The sequence below is a fragment of the Anolis carolinensis genome, chromosome 3, assembly GCF_035594765.1.
Source record: "Anolis carolinensis isolate JA03-04 chromosome 3, rAnoCar3.1.pri, whole genome shotgun sequence".
Lineage (NCBI taxonomy): Eukaryota > Metazoa > Chordata > Lepidosauria > Squamata > Dactyloidae > Anolis > Anolis carolinensis.
In genome coordinates this window covers 220,863,326-220,887,425 of record NC_085843.1, presented here as the reverse complement: position 1 = coordinate 220,887,425, position 24,100 = coordinate 220,863,326, and the positions used below count along the sequence as shown (strand labels likewise).

The following is a 24,100-nucleotide window of genomic DNA, read 5'->3' as shown; positions in this document are numbered from 1 at the left end:
AGTAATAACTGTATTTATGAATTTAGCACCAAAACATCGTAATATATGGAAAGCATTGACTAAAAGCAATTGGCTATTAGCAAATTGACTACAACTAAAGATAGAATTGTATGAAATGAACTTACAGTATTAACATTTTCGGAAATTAAATCCATAAAAAGTTCAAACCTTGCTGCCTAGAGAAACAGCTGTGGATCGGGGCGAGAGGCAAACTGCGTTGAATAATCCAGAATGTTGGATAAGCAAATGTTGGATAAGTGAGACTCTACTATAACCTTAAATCTAAGCACATGCAAAATACAATACCACTTGCTTGACTTTTAAGTCTCAAGTAATAAAAATAATTGAGAAGAGAATACAGAAGACATATGTTACACAGAAAAAACAGGTGATGTTGCCCCTATTCAGATGGCACACACTTTGGGCAAACCTTTGTATTGGAGAGGAGATAAATAGGAGCATATCAAGTGAAAAGAGATAGAGGTTAAGATGAAGCTAGAAAGATGAGAATAGCTGTCAACTAAGAGGAGGAATAATTACTGTAATTGGAGTCATGAAGACGTATGTTTCTATACAATACTTTTCTTCCTCTACATTGAGGTTATCTCTACACAAGGTGAATGTCAATGAAGCTGACCACAGTCAAAGATGGTGATATATAAAAGGTTGTATTTTATCACTACAAGTTGGCAAAAACGTCAAAGAAACATGAGCTAAGCAGAGAGTTAATTGGAGACAACAGATGCAAGAGGAGTGTCATGAAGAAAGAGATATGGGCAGGCAATCAAATTGTACAAGAGCTTTAGGAGTCAGAGTTTTAAAAGGCATGCATGTTACGAGGCTTCTACCCATCAAAAAGATAAATCACAATGATTGTTGTAATGTCGGAAGAACATGAAAAATGAGGAATACAAAATGCCTCTTAAAGTTTTGAGTCAGCGTGAAGGATATCATTACTTGAAAATATGAATGCAATTTATAATGTTAAATTATCACTTAAGAGCTGTCTGACTTCTAAGCAAACTATAAGACATGCATATATAATGTGTATATTCTGGGGAAACTATGTGACAATTTGCTATATGTAATCTTACCCTCTTAATACAGCATTTTCTTTATGATAAAATTTGGCACAGTAAACATGGTCAAGTGCATATGCGCAGCAACTCGTATATATGATGAAGTGTACTCTTCAGTTGCTGTCAACTCTTAAAATTAACCTTTGTTCCATCATCATACTGAACATATCAATTACATTGCATTCTGTGCCTACATGAACTTAATTGCTTTCAGGTTCTTAGAATTGAGTTTATCCTTATGCTAGCAGATTTTTAATCAGAATCAAGGAACTTTAAATGTGTATTTTACCTACCTAACTTTTGTGAAGCTTTATTGTTATTTCCAGATATTCCACTTTTCCCCTTTACAGGAATAGAATGCTTTTTTTCTGCTGAAGTTTGCTTTCTGTTTTCAGATTTCTTCTTCTTTGTTGCCCTGCGTGGCTCAGCTAACATTCTTACTTCTCGAGGAAAAGCAGTAAGCACTTGTATTGCCCCAGCTTTTATCTTGGCTTCCAGGCCCTCCTCTGTGCCAAATTCATCTGTTTGTGAAATTTTGTAAAGAGGTAACACATGCAGCTGTTCATCATTTGGTATCACCCCTATCGTGCGATTATCTTCTTTTGTTAAAGTACAAACCTAGTCCAAAAGAGAAAGAAAATATACAAATTCTGCGCAACTTGGGTGAAGAACATGTGTTCTTTTATGTTTTAATAAGAAAAGACAATGTTATCTTACTGAGGCATATGTATCCTCTGTCCCCTCAATTGCATCTCACATATGCATGCATATATGCTTGAAGGTGTACATATTCAGTTCCATGAATGTGCATAGGAATGAAAAATTGTTTATACAATTCATTTCCAACTGCCTGAACTATGACATCTCATAACAGCTAAGATTTCTATTCCTTTCATGTGCATGTGGCTTCAAGCTAGACAAGTAGCTTGTCTTATGGTGACCCTATGAATTTTATAGGAAAAGAATACTCTGTCATAGCTTTCCTTCTTCTGAAATGTAGCCTGAAACACAATATTTTTTAAAGTCTCCCATCCAAGTACTAACCAGGTTTGACAACGTTTGACTTCCAAGATCAGACAGGATCTCTGCCTTTAGGGTAGTTAGCCAGAGTACATTTTCCATGAAAAGCATATTGGAGGACAATATGCTTTTCATGGCCCTGTAAAGTGAGATTAACGTTTTCTGCCCTGTAATGCAGCTACTTAATTCAAGATTGAATGCATTTCTTATCTTAAAGTAAAAAAAATGAAGAGGACATTGAGATTCAGCTGCCTCTACACTTGCAATGATTAGACAATTTTTTCTTGGCGTCTTGGCTTTTATGTCTCATCTTTGGGTTATTTGGGGTGCCAATTCAGAATATTGCATTGGACAGACAGCATCAGCTCTAGTTTCTTAGATATGGTTATCATGGTTTTCTATGAGCAAGCAGATTGTGACTAATAAATGGCATATATTCTGTATCTCAAAAACTATAGCTGATAGGGGGAAACTGATGCCATTTTTTGGAATCAGCAGGTCAAATATACCCAGAAACAGGGCTAACATTAGAGGCACCAAAATTTATGTTGGCCAAAAGTCTCCTAATTTTATCTTACATTCACACTGGATAGTCATAGCAAAGTGTCTCTGCTTTTTCTCAGTGAGTCAAGAAGATCAGGACAGGGTGGGTAGAGGTGGCCTGCCCAGCTGGCAGCTAATGCAGCCCTTTGCATTGAAAAGATTGTGCACGCTTCGAATCTAGAGGGACAATGTGGTGTCAAGTGGGGACAGTGTAGCAGTGACTCTTTGGTCACTACTACAAAATGTCTATATTAAATTTTAATAACTTGGCTAAGGGATACAAAAAATATGAATTTTTTAAACTGCATTGTGTGTGTTTCACTTTCAGAAAACATTTATGTTATTATTAGTGCATTTCTGATTTTAACACAACCACAAAGGAGAAGAAAATATACAATTTTTCTGCTGACAAATATTGATGAATATTCAAGCTATAAAATCTGTAAAAACACTTGCAAACTTATTTTGACCACCAAAACCTGTAAATCTACTTAAGAGTACTTCTTAGCAGAAATGATATTTTTAAAGACAAATATATGGGTATGGGAGCAGATAGCATGCATGCACTTGAATTTTTAATTATGGAGTCTTCGCGACTCCATAATTAATGAGCATTAATTAGTGAATTAGTGAAATTAATGACCATTAATTACATTGTTATGAATTATCTCTTCACTGCTCTGACTTCAAACATAACAGAATTACCCTTGGAACCACAAAGTTCCAGGAACCACAAAGTTCCAAGAACCACAACCCAGTTTAGAGGAGCAATCAATTCAAACAAACCAAGAAAACAAATATTTATTGCATTCTTAGTTTATTTATTGCATTGTTAATTGCATATTAACAATGTATTTTGCCATGTAATAATTGCCACCACATAACACTCACACTGCCCTTTTGGTTTATTGTCTTTCCTCGCTTATTGTCGTATTAGAGCTGGCTGGGTCTGGTGATCTCCCTTCTCCCTCCTCGGAGGTAAGACAGTTTTTAAAAATATAAACTGGAGCTGACTGGGTCTGGGACTGTCCCTCTCTAATTTCTGAGGAAGGAGAAGACCTGGCTAGTTCTGATTTATATATATATATTTAAAAAAACATACACACAACCTGTCTTACCTCCAAGGAAGGAGAGCCCCAGATCTAGCCTTCTCCTCGAAGGTAAGAGAGTTTTTAAAAAGAAGAATCTCAGACCTAAATGGTTTGTTTTCTTCGCCTTATAGTAACACTCTTTTGTTGGAGGGGGGGGGGGGGGAATAAACTGTGATCATTATGTGGTGAAATGTAGTATATGTAGCTTGTGTATGAAATACTGCAAATTAAACACCACAAAAATGTAGAGAAGAAAAGAACAACACAGAAAATGAAAGCAATCTATAAGCAATACACAAGCTACAATTACAGAATAAAAGCCACAAGAAAGAAACAGACACCACCAAACAAGACATACCACAGTGCTTCCATTGTGCATGTTGTGTGTGTCCTTATGAGCATGAGCACAGAAGTCAATGCAAGCGGTGACCCCAGAAAAAGGCCGTCCACTCTTGACCCCAAGTCGACAGTCAGGCCCAAAGTGTTCATTTTCCACCTAAAATCAAGACAATTAGATCTTAATGAGAGTGAAGACTGGATCACTTCAGATTTGACCAGCTTTTATTTGAAGAAATTATGTGGATAGGAAAAATACTGTCTTGCACTTACCCATGCATTGTTGTTAGAACTGTTTGCTAATCATTGTTAAAGCAAGAACAAGAATTTTTATCTAAACATCTAAATAAAACTACATTTTAGAAGGGTTATGGAGTTACAAACTTTGGGCATACAGTAGGATGATGATTACATTCCAGGTGCATATGCTACACAAAAAATGTATGAGCAACTAAAGATTAGCAAATAAGAAACATAAAAGAGCAGGGATTTGAGAGCTCTAATGCTCTTTAAAAGCCAATATTATGCATATATACAGAAGCAAGCCTCACTATATTCAACAGGATTTATTCTCAGCTGAGTCTGTGCAGTACTGCTACCCTTGTCAGTATGTCTGCAAGGTAGCAGAAAGCCTTTTTCAACTATTGATGTATAAGCATTTGTATCAGCTGCCATGTTAATACTAAGGGTGATTTTCTCTATCTTCCAGCAATTAAAAACAACAAAGTATCATACAAGAGGAGGTAAAGGTAAAGGTTTCCCCTGACGTTAAGTCCAGTCATGTCTGACTCTGCGGGTTGGTGCTCATCTCCATTTCTAAGCCGAAGAGCCAGCGTTGTCAGTAGACACCTCCAAGGTCATGTGGCCGGCATGACTGCATGGAGAGCCGTTACCTTCCCGCTGGAGCGGTACCTATTGATCTACTCACATTGGCATGTTTTCGAACTGCTAGGTTGGCAGGAGCAGTGTCTATTTAAATCATGAATTTTCCCCTTGGACTTACCTGATTCTGGAAAGCATCAGGGGCAAGTTTTTGATACAGTGGAGCTACATCAGTAGCTAATGTTTGCAAATTGTTTTCCAGATTTTCTTCCTAAACAGATAGAAACTTTGTAAGTTGTAGGAAGACTAGCAAAACTGTGAAAGTAACATCAGTAAAGCCACAGTATCATCCTTATTCAAATTCCTGTGGTTTATATGTACTTCACATGTAAGGTTACCATTATAGTAATAAAACGTGACAATATTTTTCATGAGTTTGTCAAAGAAATGAAAAACAAGTCAATAAATGAATCATCTGACACACGCAAACATAATTTAACAAAAAACCCAAGTACTATTTCCATGTATACACTGCTTTTCTAATACCAACACTTACTTAAGTCTGTAGGAGGGAACATTATGGTTAACAATAAAAGGTATATGTTTATTATGTATATTTAATATTACGTTTGGTAATATCCTACATAGTGCATAACAACAACAGTAACAACATTACATCATGCTTTGAAATAGTCTAATCATTTCACAAACATTGCAATAATCTGGAAAAAGGCAGACTAAAGGTAAGAGAAAGAGCTTGCTTATGGTCTGTCTTGTGATATTGTGAAAAAGTCTAAACTGTGTCCTTAAGTCACTTTTAGATGTAAGCTGGTCCCAAACTCTTTAGAGAGGCAAAAGGCAGTAACATATAAGCAAAACATACACACAAAATTTAGCATTGCATTTGCTTAAAGAAACTTCATTCAGAACTATGGTAATATGGATTTGTGCCCCTTTTTCTACATTCTGAGCCAAAACACTAATTTGAATGATAAAAAATAGACACAGCTGCTTTAGAAAGGAAAGAAGTTGAATCCAGGCAAAGCGTAAAATTATGGCAAAGGAAATAACTACATGATTTGAAAAGGGACAAATATTAGTTTCAAAATGAAATTAGGGACAGACGGAATATGGTATTTTATGGAACAGTTTCATCTTGTTATCTGCTCCAGCTACCCACCCACAAAAATGGCTGTCACTTCCCCAAACATATAAGATGGCTACAAAAGAAAAATAAAAAGGTATGGAGAGCGAGGAATACCGTTAGTCAAACTTTAACACATAATATACTATAACTAAACAAGATTATGCACAATTTTAGCATCATTTAGATTCTGTTAGACTGGTAATTATAACAGTAGTTTAAAAAATTCTTAACTTGAGTTTCTGCCTTTTCTATAGATTAACTACAGCTTTAGTACTCCATCCACCCCCTGTATCAAAGCTTTCCTAACTGTATGTCGTGACATGTTAATGTGTCAGCTGCAGTGTGTAGGTGTATTGCAGAAATGTAACAAGAAACCTCTGAGTCTCTGTGAAATAAGCAATAAATCATATATTCAAAAAATAAACTGTTTCCATAAGATATGTGTGTTCATACATTTTACTATTACAACGTATGTATTTGTCCATATCTCTTATAAGGGATTAGTTTAACTTTGTTTGCTAATAAAACTGAATTACTGTGTTACAAATTGATGCACGTTTATAAAAAGTGTGCCACCAACATGAATATTAAGAAAGCTCCTCCCTATATTATTGATTAATCATGACTATGATTTGTTACAAAAATACAGCATCATGAGATATAGACTGAATCTGAGCTGTTCCAAACAAACTATAGTTAAAATTAATAATAATTTGGTAGGTTTGAACAGCACCCTCCAAAGTTACCCTCATATCTGTGGGAAAGGATTAAGTTGAGTCAGTCAGTGTTATTCTGAGACTCAGTATCAGCGCAACCCTATGAACTCTCATATACCCAAAACTCTTGTTATGTAGGGGACACTGTTTCTTGAGCTTTCTAGGCAACAAACTTCTCTACCTATATGCTATATGCTATTCTTACCTAAAAGCATAAGCTTACACTTCTTTATATTTAACCTCATCTCACTCCGTCCAGTTGTTCAAATGATCCATATCTGTCTTTATTTTGAATCTATCTTCTTCTGCATTTGCATAGCTACACATCCTAGCTTTCTGTCATCTGCAAAATGATCAATATTCAATATTTAGCTAAAATAAAAAGGTACCTAATAAAAACAGTGACAAAACACAGCTTATGGTTTTCTTTGCCTATGAATTAAGAGGTGTTAGATTTATTTCACGTTTAACACATAAAATGGAAGGCTACAGTCTAGCAAGTATGACATACAGTCTAAGTGTTCCCAATTTACAGTTGGTTGAACATATTTTCAGCTGACATCTTGAAGATGAAGTTTCGTCTTAAAGAAGGGAACACAGTCCACTCATGTATGTAAACTATACTGGAAGGGTATGGGTTATTAGGGGATGAAATATTCATTTTCGACAGAGTCAGTAAGTCATCCAAATGCAAAAGGATAAACAATATGACAAGAAAAAAACTCAATAAAATAGGAGTGTTTATTATGAAGACAATGCTCACACAGTGGCATTCTATACGGAGATATAAACCATGTTGTCATGGTTTGGGAACAACACTTGGAAAAAATACTTTTGAGACCACAGCGCCTCAAATTTCAAAGCCAACATGGGGAACAGTGAGAGCTGCAATCCAACAAATATTACTTCCAAGCTCTGTTGGGGGGGAGGGGAAGAATAATTTGAAAATATTTCAGATAACAAGTTAACATGTGCATGTGCTTACAGACTATAGGTACACTAAAATAGTGGTTCAAAGAATACACTGCTTGCACCTGCCTGCACTTAGTCTTTAATATTAATAATATGCAGAGGTGGGACACTTACTTGCTTGTGATCATCTGTGAGAAGTCTAAATTTCCTTGGGGTTTTGCTTCTGGCAAACTTACAGCCATTGTAATACATGCTCCATGAACAGCCAAATGAGAATGATGCTCCACATGTTTCTGGATCAAGGCCTTGACAGGCACAGGTGCGGCTGTGGGAAAGAAATTTAAAGACATTATATTCAGTTAGCAAGATTCTACAAAATGTATGCCTTGCACAAAGACAATTTGCACAATACAATTTACCAGGTGTTTTTGATGAAGTGCAGTTTAAATATAAATATAAGACATAATAAAACTCTTCCATATGGGCTCAAGAGGCCTCAGAACCTTTCTTCAGATCAGGAGTTATTAAAAATGAGACATGACCTTTCCCCCTACATGATGGAATTGGAGAAATCCAGTAAATAAAGTACTCTCAGATAATATATCAGTGGCATCACAATTAGATGAGAAGAGAAAGGAGAAAATGACATTAAAGGTAACATGGAAATACAACTTTCCATAATCAATTACAACCTATCTTTTTGTTGCTTGAAAATGCCCCTTCCTTGAAAAGACTCAGATCCAGAAGGAAAATCTGTCAGATACCAGAGTGCAAATAGCCTGTGTGAGAGTTCACAAACTAGGACTTTGTGCTCACACATTAATGTCAAACTTTTGAAAATACATTATTCATTAACGTTAAATCATTGCCTAAATAGTTGCACAAAGGGACTCATTCATTCATTCACTAACTTGTTACATTTTTTAAAAAACCATTCAAAATATTTTAAATGCTGAGCAACAAATTAACATTGCAAGACCAGCTAACATTGTTGGCAATGATAAAGATAACAATTTTAAAAGTAATTTTTGAAAATGTCAGCAACTAATAGGTAACAATTTATTTTTAACAAATTATTTTCACACTTATGATTAATACAAGAAGCAGCCATTTTTGGTCTATTCTTTGTTCTCAATAGATAGGATAATATCACAACTATTTAATCTGCAAAGGAGAAACAGACCCCTCTTCCCCCTGCATTAAGGATGTGTCAAAAGTTATAGTCCAATGTCACATTTGATCACACAATCATAGCACTGGATGGGACTCAAGTTATCTGTCCAGTCTCTTGGAAGTGCAGATATCCATAGCTGAAGTATTATTTGCAGATAGTCATATTCTCTCTTTCCTTGAAGGAAAGTTCACCATCTTCTGAGGGCGCATGTTCCGTAGCTGAACAACCCTTGAAATCAGGGACTTGAAGTGACTGTGAGCTACAGCTCATAGCGGAAAAACTACATCAAATGGGTTCTTTATATTACTTTCTATATATAAAATCTTAAGTTTGTTATAGGAAGCCACTTATAGAATCGTCCTTAGAAAAATTCTGTAGATAACACAGTGAAACCCATTTAGTTACTTATCTGAGCATTCAGACTAGTTGGTTTAAAAGTAATTCTGTGATTAAAGCCTGATGTCAAACTCTACAGAATATCTAGCATAATAAAATGTGAGACAATGTATTTGCTTCATAAATGGGTTCTAGCATGTATTCTGGTTATAAACAGTGTGTGTTATGGTTGAGCCTTATGGCTCCGATACTGGGAGACGTGGTTGTAAGACTCCTCGGGAGTCAGACTCTCTTGAGGAGCGAGAAAGGAAACGGCTGCGGGACTTATTTGCAGAACCAACTGATGAAGACTCCTTTGAGGGTTTTACCGAGGGAATGGAGGAAGAGATGGTTAGCTCAGAGGAGGATGATATGGAATGGACTCATGTGAGGGAGGATTTGGGTGCCACCGGCAATGATAGTATGGGAGGCGACTGGGGGGTTGCAGGATTAGACCCGTGGACGAGCTGGAGGGATGGGACGGGATCCACAGCTGGGGATGCTGTGGGGCGTAGTCAAAGGTGTTTTAGCTCTGATGAGGAGGATGATGATGAGGCACCTGGAATTAGGGTAACAGCTGACAGCGATGAGGAGTTGTAAACTGGCATAAAATGGGGTCTAGAATCCAGGGCTAATTGCGTTGGGCAAGGTAATCTGGACGAACGCTTGGGCTCTTGTTGGGAATTTCCTGAAGACGGGTGTGATTCGTTTGCTGAATACCTTGGACCTCCGTCGTCTTTTTGACGGACATTAATTGCCTACTCTGGATTGACGCTGGACTGACTGACTGACTTCGACCTTGGACTATCCCTTCTGTGATTATCGGTGGAACTGGTGAACTAAAGACGTCTGTACCTGGCCTTCGACCTTGGACCGGATTGGGACCCCGCTGACTGCTTCTGCCCTGATTGATGTGTTTGGACCCGGAGTTCGCTTGCTGCTCGGAGGAGTAACTACTTAGTTAATCAACCACAGCTGTTGAGTAGCAGAGAGTAATCTGCTGCCAGCTATTTATGTTTCATTGAATCTTAGTTTACCAGTTTTGTTTGTTTTAAGAGCCAGGCTGAAGTAAGCATTTTTGGTTTAACCCGGATTAAACTCCCGTTTAATCCGGTTTATCTTTTGAACTGTTTTTTAGTGTCTTTTCATATTGAAGGCGAGTTTTTGCCTAGCCCTTTGTCTTTTACGGGCATTTTTGGTTCTGTATCTTTAATAAACCGTGTTGAATCTTATCTGGTGGCGTTCTGTCTGTGACAGTGTGCCCACATCACACAATAATGGTGTTCTGATAAACTATAATTATCACAACTTCCTCCCATGGAATGCTAGGATTTGTAGCTTCATAGATGCTTACAATCCTCTGCTAGACAGCTCTAGTGTTGTAGTTTGAGGATTTACAGAATTTAAAACATATAACTAAATCCCAAAATTACAAAGGACAGAGCCATCTCTCTTACAAATCATGACCAAATGTTGTAACTCCACCAAGGATGTATCCACAGGCAGAAATCCGATTCATTTATTTTTAATTCAATTAATTAAATATAAAATAATATAGTACATTTTCTCTCTATGTTGTCTGAACCCCAGTAACTATGCATATATATAAGCCATTCTAAGGCATGGGGAAACAAGCATTCTGAAACAAAAGCATACTTATGTACTAGAATAAAAAAGAACATAAAAATAGAATCTGAAGCATTATTTGGATTTGGCTGAATTCTTAAGAGTTCTCAATAGGCTGCATTAAAGCAGTGCCAGTTGGCCACACATACTTCTTGAGAGATTTTCTAATCAACTGGCCTAATTGCTAAAATATGCCGAGCTTGGAACTAGTTAGATAAAGATTCTCTACATCTTGATTAAGAAGCTTAAGAAGCTTGGTTGTGACCCCTTAACAACATTACATACAGCATAACTAACTGTGGCTCAAATAAAAAGCATGCTCTTAAACAACAAGAAAAAAATCTTGCTTTCAGGTAATTCCATTGTGACAAAGGATAGAAACAGAAACAGCAAGAAGCTCATTTTGATCCTCCTACACACTCCACTTAGAACAGCAATTCAATGTCTATAACCTACTGAGTATCAGGAACATAATGTCACATTATGTTACTTCAGGTTTATGTATTATGACTATAACCTGAAATCTAAAAGGCTAATTAGAATCAAAGTGGTAATTAGATGGGGCAATCACTGTTATTACATCACAATGCACTTACTCTTCATTTAACGCACACCTACGGCTGGTTGGACAGCCGTATTTTCGGAGACTCTGGGTCAGTTCCTTGTAGAGCGTGTCCGCCAGAAGGTGGGGGATACCTTCCCAAGCCAAAATAAGTATCACGATGACAGCCGTTTGGCAATGGTGTCCTGCACGCTGACGAACCAAGCACAGCAGCTTCTCCTCATCACTGCTTCTTCGTATCACCTGCAAGTTCAATTGAGCTGATTGTAGATCAGTTAAAATGAATATAAGATCGTGATGCCTCTCTTTCATGGAGTTTTAGGTCCCTAACTTGGGAAAAAGTTACACAAATAAATCAAATAAAAAATTGCTATTTATTTATCTATATATATAAAAATGTAATGTGCGTTTTTCCCATTGAGTAAACAACAAAACCACAGAACCAAGCAGCAAAGCTATACAATGCTATTCAACTTGGCAAACCAAGATTTCCCCTAGATAGAAAGCCCCCAGGCTTTGAAGCTACAAAGCTACTCCATCCCATTCAACCTGGTCTAGCAAGGATGCCCTATGTAGAAAGCAGCCAGGCTTTTAAGCTGCAAGACTATTCAGTGCAATTCAAGCTGGCCAAATAAGAATTCCCCTACAAAGGAAGTAGCCAGGCTTCAAAGAAGCTTTTTGATTGAGGGTATAACACATCCAGGCATTGAAGAAGCAATACTACTCTGTACTATTGAAGCTAACCAACCAAAGATTCCCCTAAGTAGCAAGCAGACAGGCTTTAAAGTAGTGAGGCTATTCATTGCAATTCTAGCAGCCCAAAAAACCATTCCCCTAGAATGCAAGTACCCAGGCTTCCAAGAAGCAAGCCTATTCCTTTGTATTCCAACTCACCAAACAAGGATTCCCATAAGAAGGAAACGGACAGGCTTTGAGGCTGCTAGGCTATTCACTGCTATTCCACCTGGCCAACAAATCATTCCCATAAGCCACAGCAACGTGTGGCTGGGCACAGCTAGTTTATTTATAAAACCCCTAGATTCCTTTAAGGATAGTAACATTAGTACAATCCTTTTATTAACTGGTACCATGTATACTTGAGTATAAGACAACCCGAATTTAAGGCGGCACCTAATTTTACCACAAAAAACTTGGAAAACTTATTGACTTGAGTATAAGACAAGGGCGGGAAATGCAGCAGCTACTGGTAAATTTCAAAAATAAAAATAGATACCAATAAAATTACATTAATTGAGACATCAGTAGGTTTAATGTTTTTGAATATTTACATAAAACAGTAACCAAAACTCAGAAATAAATCCATATATCTAATGAAGTAATAACAGATAACATAACCAATATGCATACTATATCCCCACGAGCACTAATTTGATGTTCAAAGAGAGACACATAAAAGCATAAAATAATCTTGTTTCTCCTACTGAATGTGAGTTGAATGGTAAAGAAAAAACCGGGCTCTGATGTTAAAGGATTCCGCGATTCATGGGCCTCAAGTACATGGCTCATTCTGCATAGCTTGTATATTAACAGGATTAATGGGACAGCACCACGTAACGCTTTTTGAAAGAAATCTCAAATCCAGAACTGAACACTTTTAATAGAACTAAGAGAAATGCCACAAGCTTATATCCACTATCAACAGATAGGCAAAACAGAGGAATAGTTATTTATCTAGAAGTTTTTTGTATTGCTTATGGGATTTAATTGGAGCATAAATCCAGAACTGGAGGTAAATCTACTCCAATTGAGAGGGACCATTGACTAGCAAAACCCACTGTTGTATTAGTATGAGGTTCCATATTAAGTCATGGCCAAAGGTGATGAGAAGAGGGAAGAGGAATCTGCAATGGTTAGGGCTGGAGAGAGAAGAGAATACATGAGACACAATAATCTGTTTTTCACAAAGACCTGTAAGTCTAAGAGCAGCTGTTTGAAACAGAAGAAGAAGATTGTTGAAGAATACTTGGCCAACACATTTACATGACACTTCTTAAATAGCAGTACCAATACTGAAAGAACACATAAAACCAAACTATATTTAAGCCAGAGCCTTATATATCAGAAAAGTAAGAAAAAGATATATACTCATAGGCATATTGTATAAGTGAAATAAAGCAGATGAAGTATAATGCAAGCAAGACAACAGCTTCCTATGGAGCTGTTTTATTTTCTAATGGCAGGAATATGAAAAGAGACCCGACCAAGGTACTGTATTCAACTGAAAGCTGCCATGGGCCACATATACCCCACTGCTGTGCACCACATTGTAGTGGTGGAAATATTAATATTTGGGCATTTCCATTATAAAACATGGCACTTTAAATAAGGCACAAGAGGAATGTGGCCTTGCTTTAAAAGTTAATTAAGCTTTTGCGGGCATATACTTCCCTTGATGTAAGGTGCACGATCCCCTATGCCTTACTTTAAAAACTAAAATGTAGCCTGTATGTTTGGTAGTATCACCAAATCTCAGTAGTATGACAGCAATTTCAAGAGTGTGTGCTGGGGATTTGTGTGAGAAACATCTCTGTGAGAGACATCCATGTTGCAATATACAAGTTAAAACAAGTGAAGTGTGGATGAAGGCCCCAGATACAAAATGTTGGTCCTCTATATTGGGTGAACGGATCACTGGAAGATGCCACCTATTTGACCACAACAAAGCCTGGGTTTCCTGAACTGCTGCATGACGCACACAAAAATTAGTAGGTACCTAGTTTCCCCTTGCATTTTGTTTGACAGTAAAAAGCTGCACCTATGGAAGTTCTGGATTTTTTTGTAATAACATTCACTACATATCTTCCAAATATAGTTCATTTCACCACAAACTGTTTAGATCAGGGGTTTTTAAACTTATTTCAGTCATGACCCCTTTTCGCCCAATAAATGTTAGTGTAACCCTGGGTATATGCGTATATAAAATATAAAGTGCATATATATCAATCAAACCAAATCTGAAAAGATAGCCATCAAGTAAAATCAGCATTTGCAAGGGTTGCTAAACAAGGCGGGCTGGTTTTCCTTTTTTATGAAGTACTTCTGAAGCTTTTGTTGCATGTTGTTGCTAACATGGTAGGTGTATTCCAACGTTTGGGGGGATACACAGTTCCTACCTGTTTTAACAAATAGCTAAAATAAAAATGATCAACAACTTATTTCAACAGCAAAACTAATTTAAGAAAGCCAGAATTAAGCATTAGCACATGCTTTCCTTCCAGAAGCACCCGTTTTCTAAGCTAAATAGTGTTGAGACCATGTAGGCATCAACCGGAAAGGGTTTTGCTTTCTTTGTGATTAAAGTGTGGCTGTTTTTGTCCCGCTCCCAATTTTTGTATTAGTTGAAATCATGCCTTCGCTCAAATTGGATATCTGACTGCAACATACACTATAATCATGGGGGAGGGGGCAGACTGAACACAGTATAATCAGTGTGGCAGTCAATATCATAGCAAGTAAGTAAGACATACAACTTGTTTTAAAGTAAATACAAGGGTGAAAATAGAATAGGCTTTTGGGCAAATACCACAGCAGCATTGTGACACAGAAATTGAACTCTGTGGGGGTTTTTTTTCAAAACACCATTGTGCAGATATTTCCAAGTTATGCAGAGAACTTCTGCTCTCCTTCTCCCTGCTTTATGATTGGCTGGCCTAAATAGTGGCCAGTGCATAACTGATAGCTGATTTTCGCCTAAAATGCCCATGTTTAGAGAGCAGGAAATGATGTTATCAAGCAAAGCCATGTCACAAGTCAGAGAGGGACAAATACCATATACACTTCTCGTTGCACAGAAAGGTCGTGAGTGATGATGCTAGCTGCTAAAGATAAAGTGAACATACAATCACTGTTCTACTGTATTATCAGGGTGGTTTTTAATGTATTTTAAAGGGGTTTTAATTTGTGTTTCACAGCATTTGCTAATATTTATGGTTTTAATTTGTTTTTAATTTTTATATTGTATGTTTTTACTGTCTGTAAGCTGCCTTGGGCCCTTGACTGGGGAATGGCTGGGTATAAATTTCACAAATAAATAAATAAGGTCAGCCAGGGTCCCTCCTATACAAGATAGGCTGACACCATTTTTGCCCCTTGGGTCACTCTTGATCTGTTCATCTCTGGCCTGAAGGGTAACAGCATAGAGACAATTTGGGGTCTGTAAAGATGAATGGGAGAGGCATGTGTGGCTTTCAGGCTGCCCATTCACAAGGATTACATTCAACACACTCTTTTTAACTCACGATTAAAAGCATTAAAAAGAAATTCTAAGAGAATTTCAAATGAGCAGAGACAATATATGGCATGGGCTTTCCTGAAATACATAATTTAGGTGGTGTAGCTGGCTAAGAAAAGTTTTTAAGGCATTAAATAATCCCTATACATTAGAGAAAAGGCTTGATAAACTGGCATACTAATGTCTCACATGCCTGCTGATAGCTGCATTTTGTTTTTAATTCAGGGGAGCGTGCAAGCATATGATCTACACCATCTGGAGACTAAAATAACACAGTCCAAGAATAACCAAACAATTTCTTCATTTCTGTTTGCTTGAATTGGCTCATTAAGTTACTTGCATTTCCAGCTCAAATAGGGAACTTGCTTTAGCCAGTAAGGATGATTTTTATCTTCCTAAAATGTACAATAAGCACAGGGAAAATAGTGTATTAGCATCTTCCCAATCTCCCACTATCCTGGATCTCTATGATGGGGTATAATGGGTGACAAAAGGGTGCCTCATGCTAAATATGGTTCCAGGGTCATTTTTGTAGTCCCAGAGGACAATTCACCCCCCAAAAAAATTACCTCCAAAGGTCCTCTGAGTTATGGAGGGTATTGTCACCATGCTATGCCATTTCAGTCCCAGTTTTTTTAAAAAACAGGAAGTGAACAAGAATACAGTAGAGTCTCACTTATCCAATATTCTCTTATCCAACGTTCTGGATTATCCAACGCATTTTTGTAGTCAATGTTTTCAATACATCATGATATCTCCGTGAACTATTTTAACTTGCTGTAGGGTCTGTTAACACACATAAAAATGCAAGAATGACTATAATTTAGATTAGTAGTCCCCAACCTTTTTTTGACCAGGGACCACTTTGACCAGGGACCACTCTCCATCATTAGTATCAAAAGGGTTACAAATAAGTTTTTGATCAACTTTAGATTCGGTTTGGTTATTTGGGGTGCTGATTCAGAAAATTGCATTGGATAGACCACATCAGCTCTAGTTTCTGATACAGAACATGTCATCCAGTAGTCGCCATCTGCCCGCCCACAGAAAACCATATTTAATCATCTAAAGCTGAAGTGGCCTACCAAATACAATTTTCTGAATCAGCACACAAAATAACCCCAGGAACAGACCTAAAAACGAAGACACCAAGGCGCCTCCACTTCCATGCACCACATGGAATGACTCCACTCGGGGAGGGAGGAGGAGGAAAAGCAGTAGTCAGGAGGCTTGTTGTCGCGCCATCTGTAACACTACAGATAAGAGCAAAAGCTCTAGAAGGTAGGGCACCACATCTCCACAATGGCAGGACAACGATCCAAGATCAACTTTACCCCTAACCCTAAAGACTGTAAAACAGTGCTTTACAGCACACACAAAGCAGAAGCAGCCCTTTGCAAGTGGATTTCAGTAAAAATAAACCTGACTCCCATCCTTGGCTCAGCTAAGATCATTGTAGTTGACAATCAAGCAAAAGTGGGGATGGGATCCAAAAAAACTAGAAACAGAAGAATGTCAGCTAACTCCAGTGTAAGGATGGGCTTTTAATTCTTGCTTATCACAAGCAAAAAATTATAAAAAAACAAAATTATAACCTATCATTCTTCCATCATCTAAAATAAACACAACCGTAGATTAAATTTAATGGTATCTCTAGTTCAATGGAGTACTAGCGATGAGTACAGTAAACTCAACTTCAAACCAGTGGAGATATGAAAAGACAAGTGTCTTCTGCCATGAATAATAATAATAACAACAATAATAGTGTTTGTCTTGCCCACCTCTCCGCATGGCTCGAGGCGAGTTACAGCATTAATAAAACATAAACAAACACATAATCATTTAAAAATACAGTACTCCATAAAATACATATATTTAAATATATTATATTACATTATATATTATACATATAATATATAATATTATATGTATTGTGTATTAAAAATATTTACTGTGTATTAAAATATACAAAACAAAAATTTGGCATACAGTGGAAGTTTAAAATTCATCATTAAAACTACAGTAGAGTCTCACTTATCCAAGCTAAACGGGCCGGCAGAAGCTTGGATAAGCGAATAACTTGGATGATAAGGAGAGATTAAGGAAAAGTCTATTAAACATCAAATTAGGTTATGATTTTACAAATTAATCACCAAAACTTCATGTTATACAACAAATCTGACAGAAAAAGTAGTTCAATACGCAGTAATGTTATGTTGTAATTACTGTATTTACGAATTTAGCACCAAAATATCATGATATAGTGAAAACATTGACTACAAAAATGGCTTGGATTATCCAGAGGCTTGGATAAGCGAGGCTTGGATTAGTGAGACTCTACTGTATCTGGGTAGGCCTGCCACAAGAGATAGGTCTTCACTTATATCTTAAATTCCGACGGCTGATCCAACTGTCAGAACTCTACTGGCAGGTCGTTCCACAGTCATGGAGCAACTGATGAAAAGGTCCTCTGGGTGGTGGCTGCCAGTCAGGTTTTGGCTAATTGGGAGTAATTGCCCCCCAGAGGACCGAAGTGTGGGAGTGGGGCAGGCCTGGGAGGGGGCGGGTTGGGGGCGGGGCAGGCCCAGGAAGAAGCGGGGCTGGGGTGGGCCCACAAGGGGGTGGAGCAGGGGGCTGGAAGGGCAAGGGGCAAGAGGGATGGGGCCAGATCATCCTCTGGCTTTCATCCCAGCATAAGTATGGAGCTGCTCAATCCATCCTTATGCTGGGAGGAAGCTGAGGCTTTGGAGCTCCCTCAGCTCCTGTCTGCCTCTACCTTCTGCCAGCATCAGGCTGTGGCCCTGCCTCTTCTGATGCCAGAAGAAGGGAGAGGCAAGCAGCTGGTGAGGTTGCTTTGGAGCTTCCTCGGCCTCGCCTGCCTCCTCCCTGGGGCCAGGCTTCTCCCGGCAGTAGGACGGAGCCACACCTCTCCTGACGCTGGGAAAAGGGAGAGGCAGCCGATGGGCGAGGGGGCTTTGGAGCTCCCTTGGCTACTGTCTGCCTCCATCCCCAGGCTGTGCTTCTCTCAGCATCAGGACAGAGCTGCTCGCTCCATCCTGAGAGCCCGAGGAAGGCACGCAGCGGGCTGAGAGCATTCAAGAGGGCTCCCAGCCACCACATACCTTCCTCTTTCATTGTTTCGGCATAAGAATATGGTGAGCTGCCGCATCCTTATGCTCAGAGGATGGGGAAAATTTGGAGGGTTGAGCAGAAGTGCCCAGAGGGCTGTATCAGGACTGCGAGCCTTAGTTTGCCCATGCCTGCGCTAAGATGTAAAAAACAGAAATCTGAAACAAAGGCATGCACCAGAAAAGTATCAATTCTATATAACCAATCAGTATGAGAGCAGAAAGAGAGAGAAGAGAACAAATAGATACATTCCAACTGTCATTTCCTATGCTAACTGTTCCTCACTGAGGACTGCAGACTTGGGCACATGATTCATGCTCCCCCGCCCCCATTATTATGTTAGCTAGAATTCTTGTGAAAACCTCAGCTGGAAAATAAAGTACAATAACATTATGGATAAAGATTCCAATCTCATTCAACACAAATAAAGTATTTGAATATAGAATCAGAATCATAGAATAGTAGAGTTGGAAGAGACCTCATGGGCCATCTAGTCCAACCCCCTGCTAAGAAGCAGGAATCGCATACATTGCAATGGCACATTAACAGCACTGAAAAAAACAGAGTTAGACATGTATCTGCTATATAACACACACACACACACATATATATATATATAAACACTTAAAACACTTGAATCTAATACATGCAGAAATAATCTAAAGCATGGTGTTGATTTTGGAGGGCACTGTGTAAAAGATTGGCAAAGGGTTTGGGGCGGGTCAAAACAACACAAGTGTGGAGACCACTATGGGTAAGGTCTCTTCTCCAACATCCCTCCTCGGTCAATTTTTCTTCAAACTCTTTCTACATGATGCAAGCAAGCAATAAAATCGCAGAACAGAATAAGCTAAAAATACACACAATGTATAGCTTTTAGCAACCAGTGCTGACCTACACCAATACTGGAAATAACAAATATAATTCTTATGTAATAAGGAAATGAAAATATTTCGCACCTCACCTCAAATCTAAAAAAAATAATTTTCCAGAGAAAGCTGACTGTTCTAAGCAAGATGCCATATTTCTTCATTTTATGACACCATTGATTGTATGACACACATAAATTTCAGCACCACCAACAAAAAGCTCTATTTATATACATTAAAAAGTACCTGTGATTCTTAGACTCGTTAGAAATGGTCATATAGGGGAGGGAAAGTGTGTCTTAGAAGGGAAGAAAGACAGCATTCATTTTATCTTCAATTGAGTTCTTAGAATAAATATGAAATCCACATTCAATTGCATCATACGTAGGCAGGGCCGTAGCCAGAAAAAATTTCGGGGGGGGGGGGGGTTTAACCCCTAGCACACACCCCTCCCTACTACAAACCTGTCAATATCTGCTTGAGATAGTGCCTGGAGGGACTCTTAATGTTTTGTGTCTCATAGACTTAGCATAGGGATTTGGTTAACCAGTTAAAATTCATGAGTAAGCCAGGTTTTTTTTATAACCTGAAAAATTTGGGGGGGGGGGGTTGAACCCCTAAAACCGCCCCCTCGCTACAGGCCTGTACGTAGGTATGACTCAGATGGGTTTTCTGCTACACGAAAGAGCCTACAGATACTTTTGCACCAATGTAACCATGCCACTCTCCTGACTGCATAGTGCATATACCTCAGCTAATCTCATGTAAGTGAAATAGGAGAAATGCACCACAATGCTCTGGACACATCACTCTTCAACTGACATTATAAAACAATACATTCAAATAGAATAAACTTCAGTTTACTCTTAGTTTTCCTCGGAATAGAAACATGGGAAAAATACTGAGAAATCCATAGTGTAAATAGTCGAATGCAACCACAGAAAACACAACAGAATCAGTGGCATATATTTTTGGAAACTTCTATTTCAAATTTTAATTTATGTACCAAACACTCCAAAATGACTAATTCCAACATCTGTTGAAAAAATGTATTAGTAAATAAAAAGCACATTTGTATCACATTTACAAATCAAACTCACTGTGCAAATATCAACCTCATGCATCAAGCTGCTTCTCCTACATTTGGTTTCTGCAGTACAGGACTGGACAACTTTCTTCTGTCCAGGGACCATTTTATATCATGTCCAAATACTTCAGGGGGTGAACCAAACCCTTCTGATAAACCCAGAAGTGTTTTGTTTGTTTTAAAAAAGAAATAATTTACCTTTTCTTAAAAAAATAAGATTCTGGGGAAAACTTTGAGAAAAAATCACACAAACCCTGGGAGGCTTCTAAGGGTACAATTTTCACTTTTGTCGTGAAAAACAATTGAGAGTCCTCTGGGGGTTACAAAACAACTTTGTGGGAAAAGCATACTGCCTGCGATCTGTGTGATTTAGACTCATACCGTATTGTTTGAAAAATCAGAGTTTACAGAGGTTCACTGAACAACAAAGTCAAAATTATTAGCCACAAGTCCAACAGGAAGGAAAGCACCATTCTACCTCAGTTCAAGACTCCATACTTGCACAGTGGACAGTAGTACAACCCATCCTATGAATTCAGGATGAGTCATTAGTAAGTGCTGGAGTAGTGTATAAAAAGTACACATTTGTGAACAAAGTATAGTATTAGAGAGGATTGCTATAACATAGTTGTAAGACTCTGGAAGTTCTTGGAGTTGAAATCAAGCTCACAACAACAATACACTGGAAGCAAATGATTTATTCCATCTTTCCACAATCACTAAATAACAGTTCTAAAGATTTACTGCTCAAACACCTTGTAATGTAACAGCTCAACTCCCATTCGCCCCCTAGTGGCCAAACACTGTGCCCACAGTCTGTTAACTGCAATTTCTATTTCCCTCACAAAACAGAAATAATGCCCGGCTGCTCACTGGAGGGAAGGATATTAGAGGCAAAGCTGAAGTATTTTGGCCACATCATGAGGAGACAGGAAAGCTTGGAAAAGATCATGATGCTGGGGAAAATGGAAGGAAAAAAGAAGAGAGGCCGACCAAGGGCAAGATGGATGGACGGTATACTTGAAGTGACTGGCTTGACCTTGAAGGAATTGGGGGCGGTGACGGTCGACAGGGAGCTCTGGCATGGACTGGTCCATGAGATCACGAAGAGTCGGAGACGACTAAACGACTGAGCAACAGCAGCAGCAGCAGCACAAAACAGATGTCTTATATAATACTACCCTGCACCCAGCCTCCCTTCCTCCACCTCCCTTCTTTATAGCAGAGAACCAAATCAGTCAGTTCCAGGCTGTTACCGTGATCCTGACATCATGAACAAAGCATGGTGTTAAGAGAGGATTGATATAACATAGCGATTATGACCCATAAAGCCAGACCAGTCAGGAATTCCTTAGTTTGACTTTGGCAAGCCAATGTCTTTTAACTGTAGAACTCCAGTGAATATTTGTATTGCAGGGATCCTGCTAATCTACCACAGAAGTGCTTTAAAGTTTATCAAGACAACGTGAAGATGTTGGATAGGTGATATGGATATCACAGCTGGCTGGTGGTAATAGTTTACTCAGGTTCTTCTTACAAATGACCAAATTTGTGGCTAGGTTATGCTCTGTGAAACTATTTTGTTTCTTTGCCAGGCTTTACCATGAGACAGAATAAGGTGGGTGCTTCAAATGGAATGTGCAGAGGGCAGTGATTGAAGTTTGTCAGTTGTCTCTCTTGGGCTTCACAACCATTCTGTTCTGCTTCACAACTTCTTCTAAACTCCTCAAGTATGTTGGAGGGCTCTCCTATTACTACTCAGTCCATCTGAAATGTGTACATGGGATGGGGAAGACACACCATCTTTGCCCTAAGTGCATTGGGCAGACCCAAATGTTTCTAAACAAGCAAATGATAAGTGTTTCTTTTACCAGATTAGGCCAGTACATGAGCTGCTCCCTTTACACTGCTGTTCACACTTCAGTCGTTTTCAGACCAGCTGCTTTTCATATGCATCTGGCTCCAAAAAGTTATCTGGCATAACTGATTAAAAATGCAGCTGCCAAACCACTAATTGTGACAAGCTGAAAAGAACATACTAGCTTTAAAATATTTTAATCAATCCCCAATTGATTCCTTGGTCTTCTAGGTTCAACAGCCAGAAGCCTTGGCCAGTTTGGCCAACAGTCACAAATACTGGGAGCTGTAATCAAAAACATCTGGAGGTCCAAAGTTTTGAAACTATGATTGTAGATGTCCAAATGGCACTATAATTCTGTTGATACATAGCCAGAAAAAAATGGGGGGGGGGGTTTGAAACTTTTTAAAGTCAATCATGAAGAGTAGTTCCATAACACAAAATAATTTAAATAGTATGGTTCATTCTATATTTTTATACAGACTTAATTAAATCAATTTTCTATTTCAGTTACGAAGTTCCAAGTCTTAAAATAACTGAACATGACAGTTAATTTGTAATTTATACTTCATAAGAATACCACAACATCTGTTGGAAACACTTGAAAACTGTGTCAATACAATGTGTTATCAAAGCATTTCATGGCCGGAATCACTGAGTTGCTGTGAGTTTTCCAGGCTGTATGGCCATGTTCCAGAAGCATTATCTCCTAGCTTTCGCCCACATCTATGGGCTGGCATCGTCAGAGGTTGTGTGGTCTGTTGGAAACTAGGCAAGTGAGGTTTATATCTGTGGAATGTCCACAGTGGGAGAAAGAACTCTTGTCTGTTTGAAGCAAGTTTAATGTTGTAATTGGCCAGATTGATTAGCATTGAATAGTCTTGTAGCTTCAAAGTCTGGCTGCTTTGTTGGGAGGTGTTAGCTAGCCCTGATTGCTTCCTTCTGGAATTCCCCTGTTTTTTCTAAGTGTTGTTCTTTATTTACTGTCCTAATTTTAGAGTTTTCTTAATACTGGTAGGTAGATTTTGTTCATTTTCATGTTTTCCTCCTTTCTGTTGAACTTGCCCACATGCTTGTGAATTTCTATGGTTTCTCTGTGTAGTCTGACATGGTGGCTAGTAGAGTGGTCTAGAATTTCTGTGTTCTCACATAATAGGTTGGTTCATCAAGTGTTCTGCTATGGCTGACTTCTCTGGTTGAAGTGCCTTTCATGTTACTTGATTCGTGTTTGGGCAATGCTTCATTTGGTGGTTCCTATGAAGACTTGTCCATGGCTGCATGGTACACGGTAGACTCCTGCAGAGGTGAGAGGATCCCTCTTGTCCTCTGCTGAATGTAGCATTTGTTGGATTTTCTTAGTGGGTCTGTAGATAGTTTGTAGGTTGTGTTTCTTCCCTATGCGGTCAGTGGTTCCCTTGATGTATGCGAAGAACACTTTTCCTCTGGGTGGATCTTTGTCTTTATTCTCATGGCTTGTTCTTGGTATTGCAGCTCTTCTGATG

General features: G+C 38.5%; 1 protein-coding gene across 1 annotated transcript in view; it reads right to left on the bottom strand.

Annotated features, from left to right (window-relative positions):
* The window catches only part of tet1 (tet methylcytosine dioxygenase 1), a 111,722-nt gene that overhangs the window by 12,560 nt on the left and 75,062 nt on the right, over positions 1-24,100 (bottom strand). The window contains exons 7-11 of the mRNA XM_062976243.1: positions 11,438-11,646; positions 7,841-7,991; positions 5,073-5,162; positions 4,092-4,229; positions 1,373-1,697 (exon numbers count right to left, since the gene is read on the bottom strand). Coding sequence (XP_062832313.1) covers positions 1,373-1,697; positions 4,092-4,229; positions 5,073-5,162; positions 7,841-7,991; positions 11,438-11,646 — 913 coding nt within the window. The remainder of the gene's footprint in view (positions 1-1,372; positions 1,698-4,091; positions 4,230-5,072; positions 5,163-7,840; positions 7,992-11,437; positions 11,647-24,100) is intronic.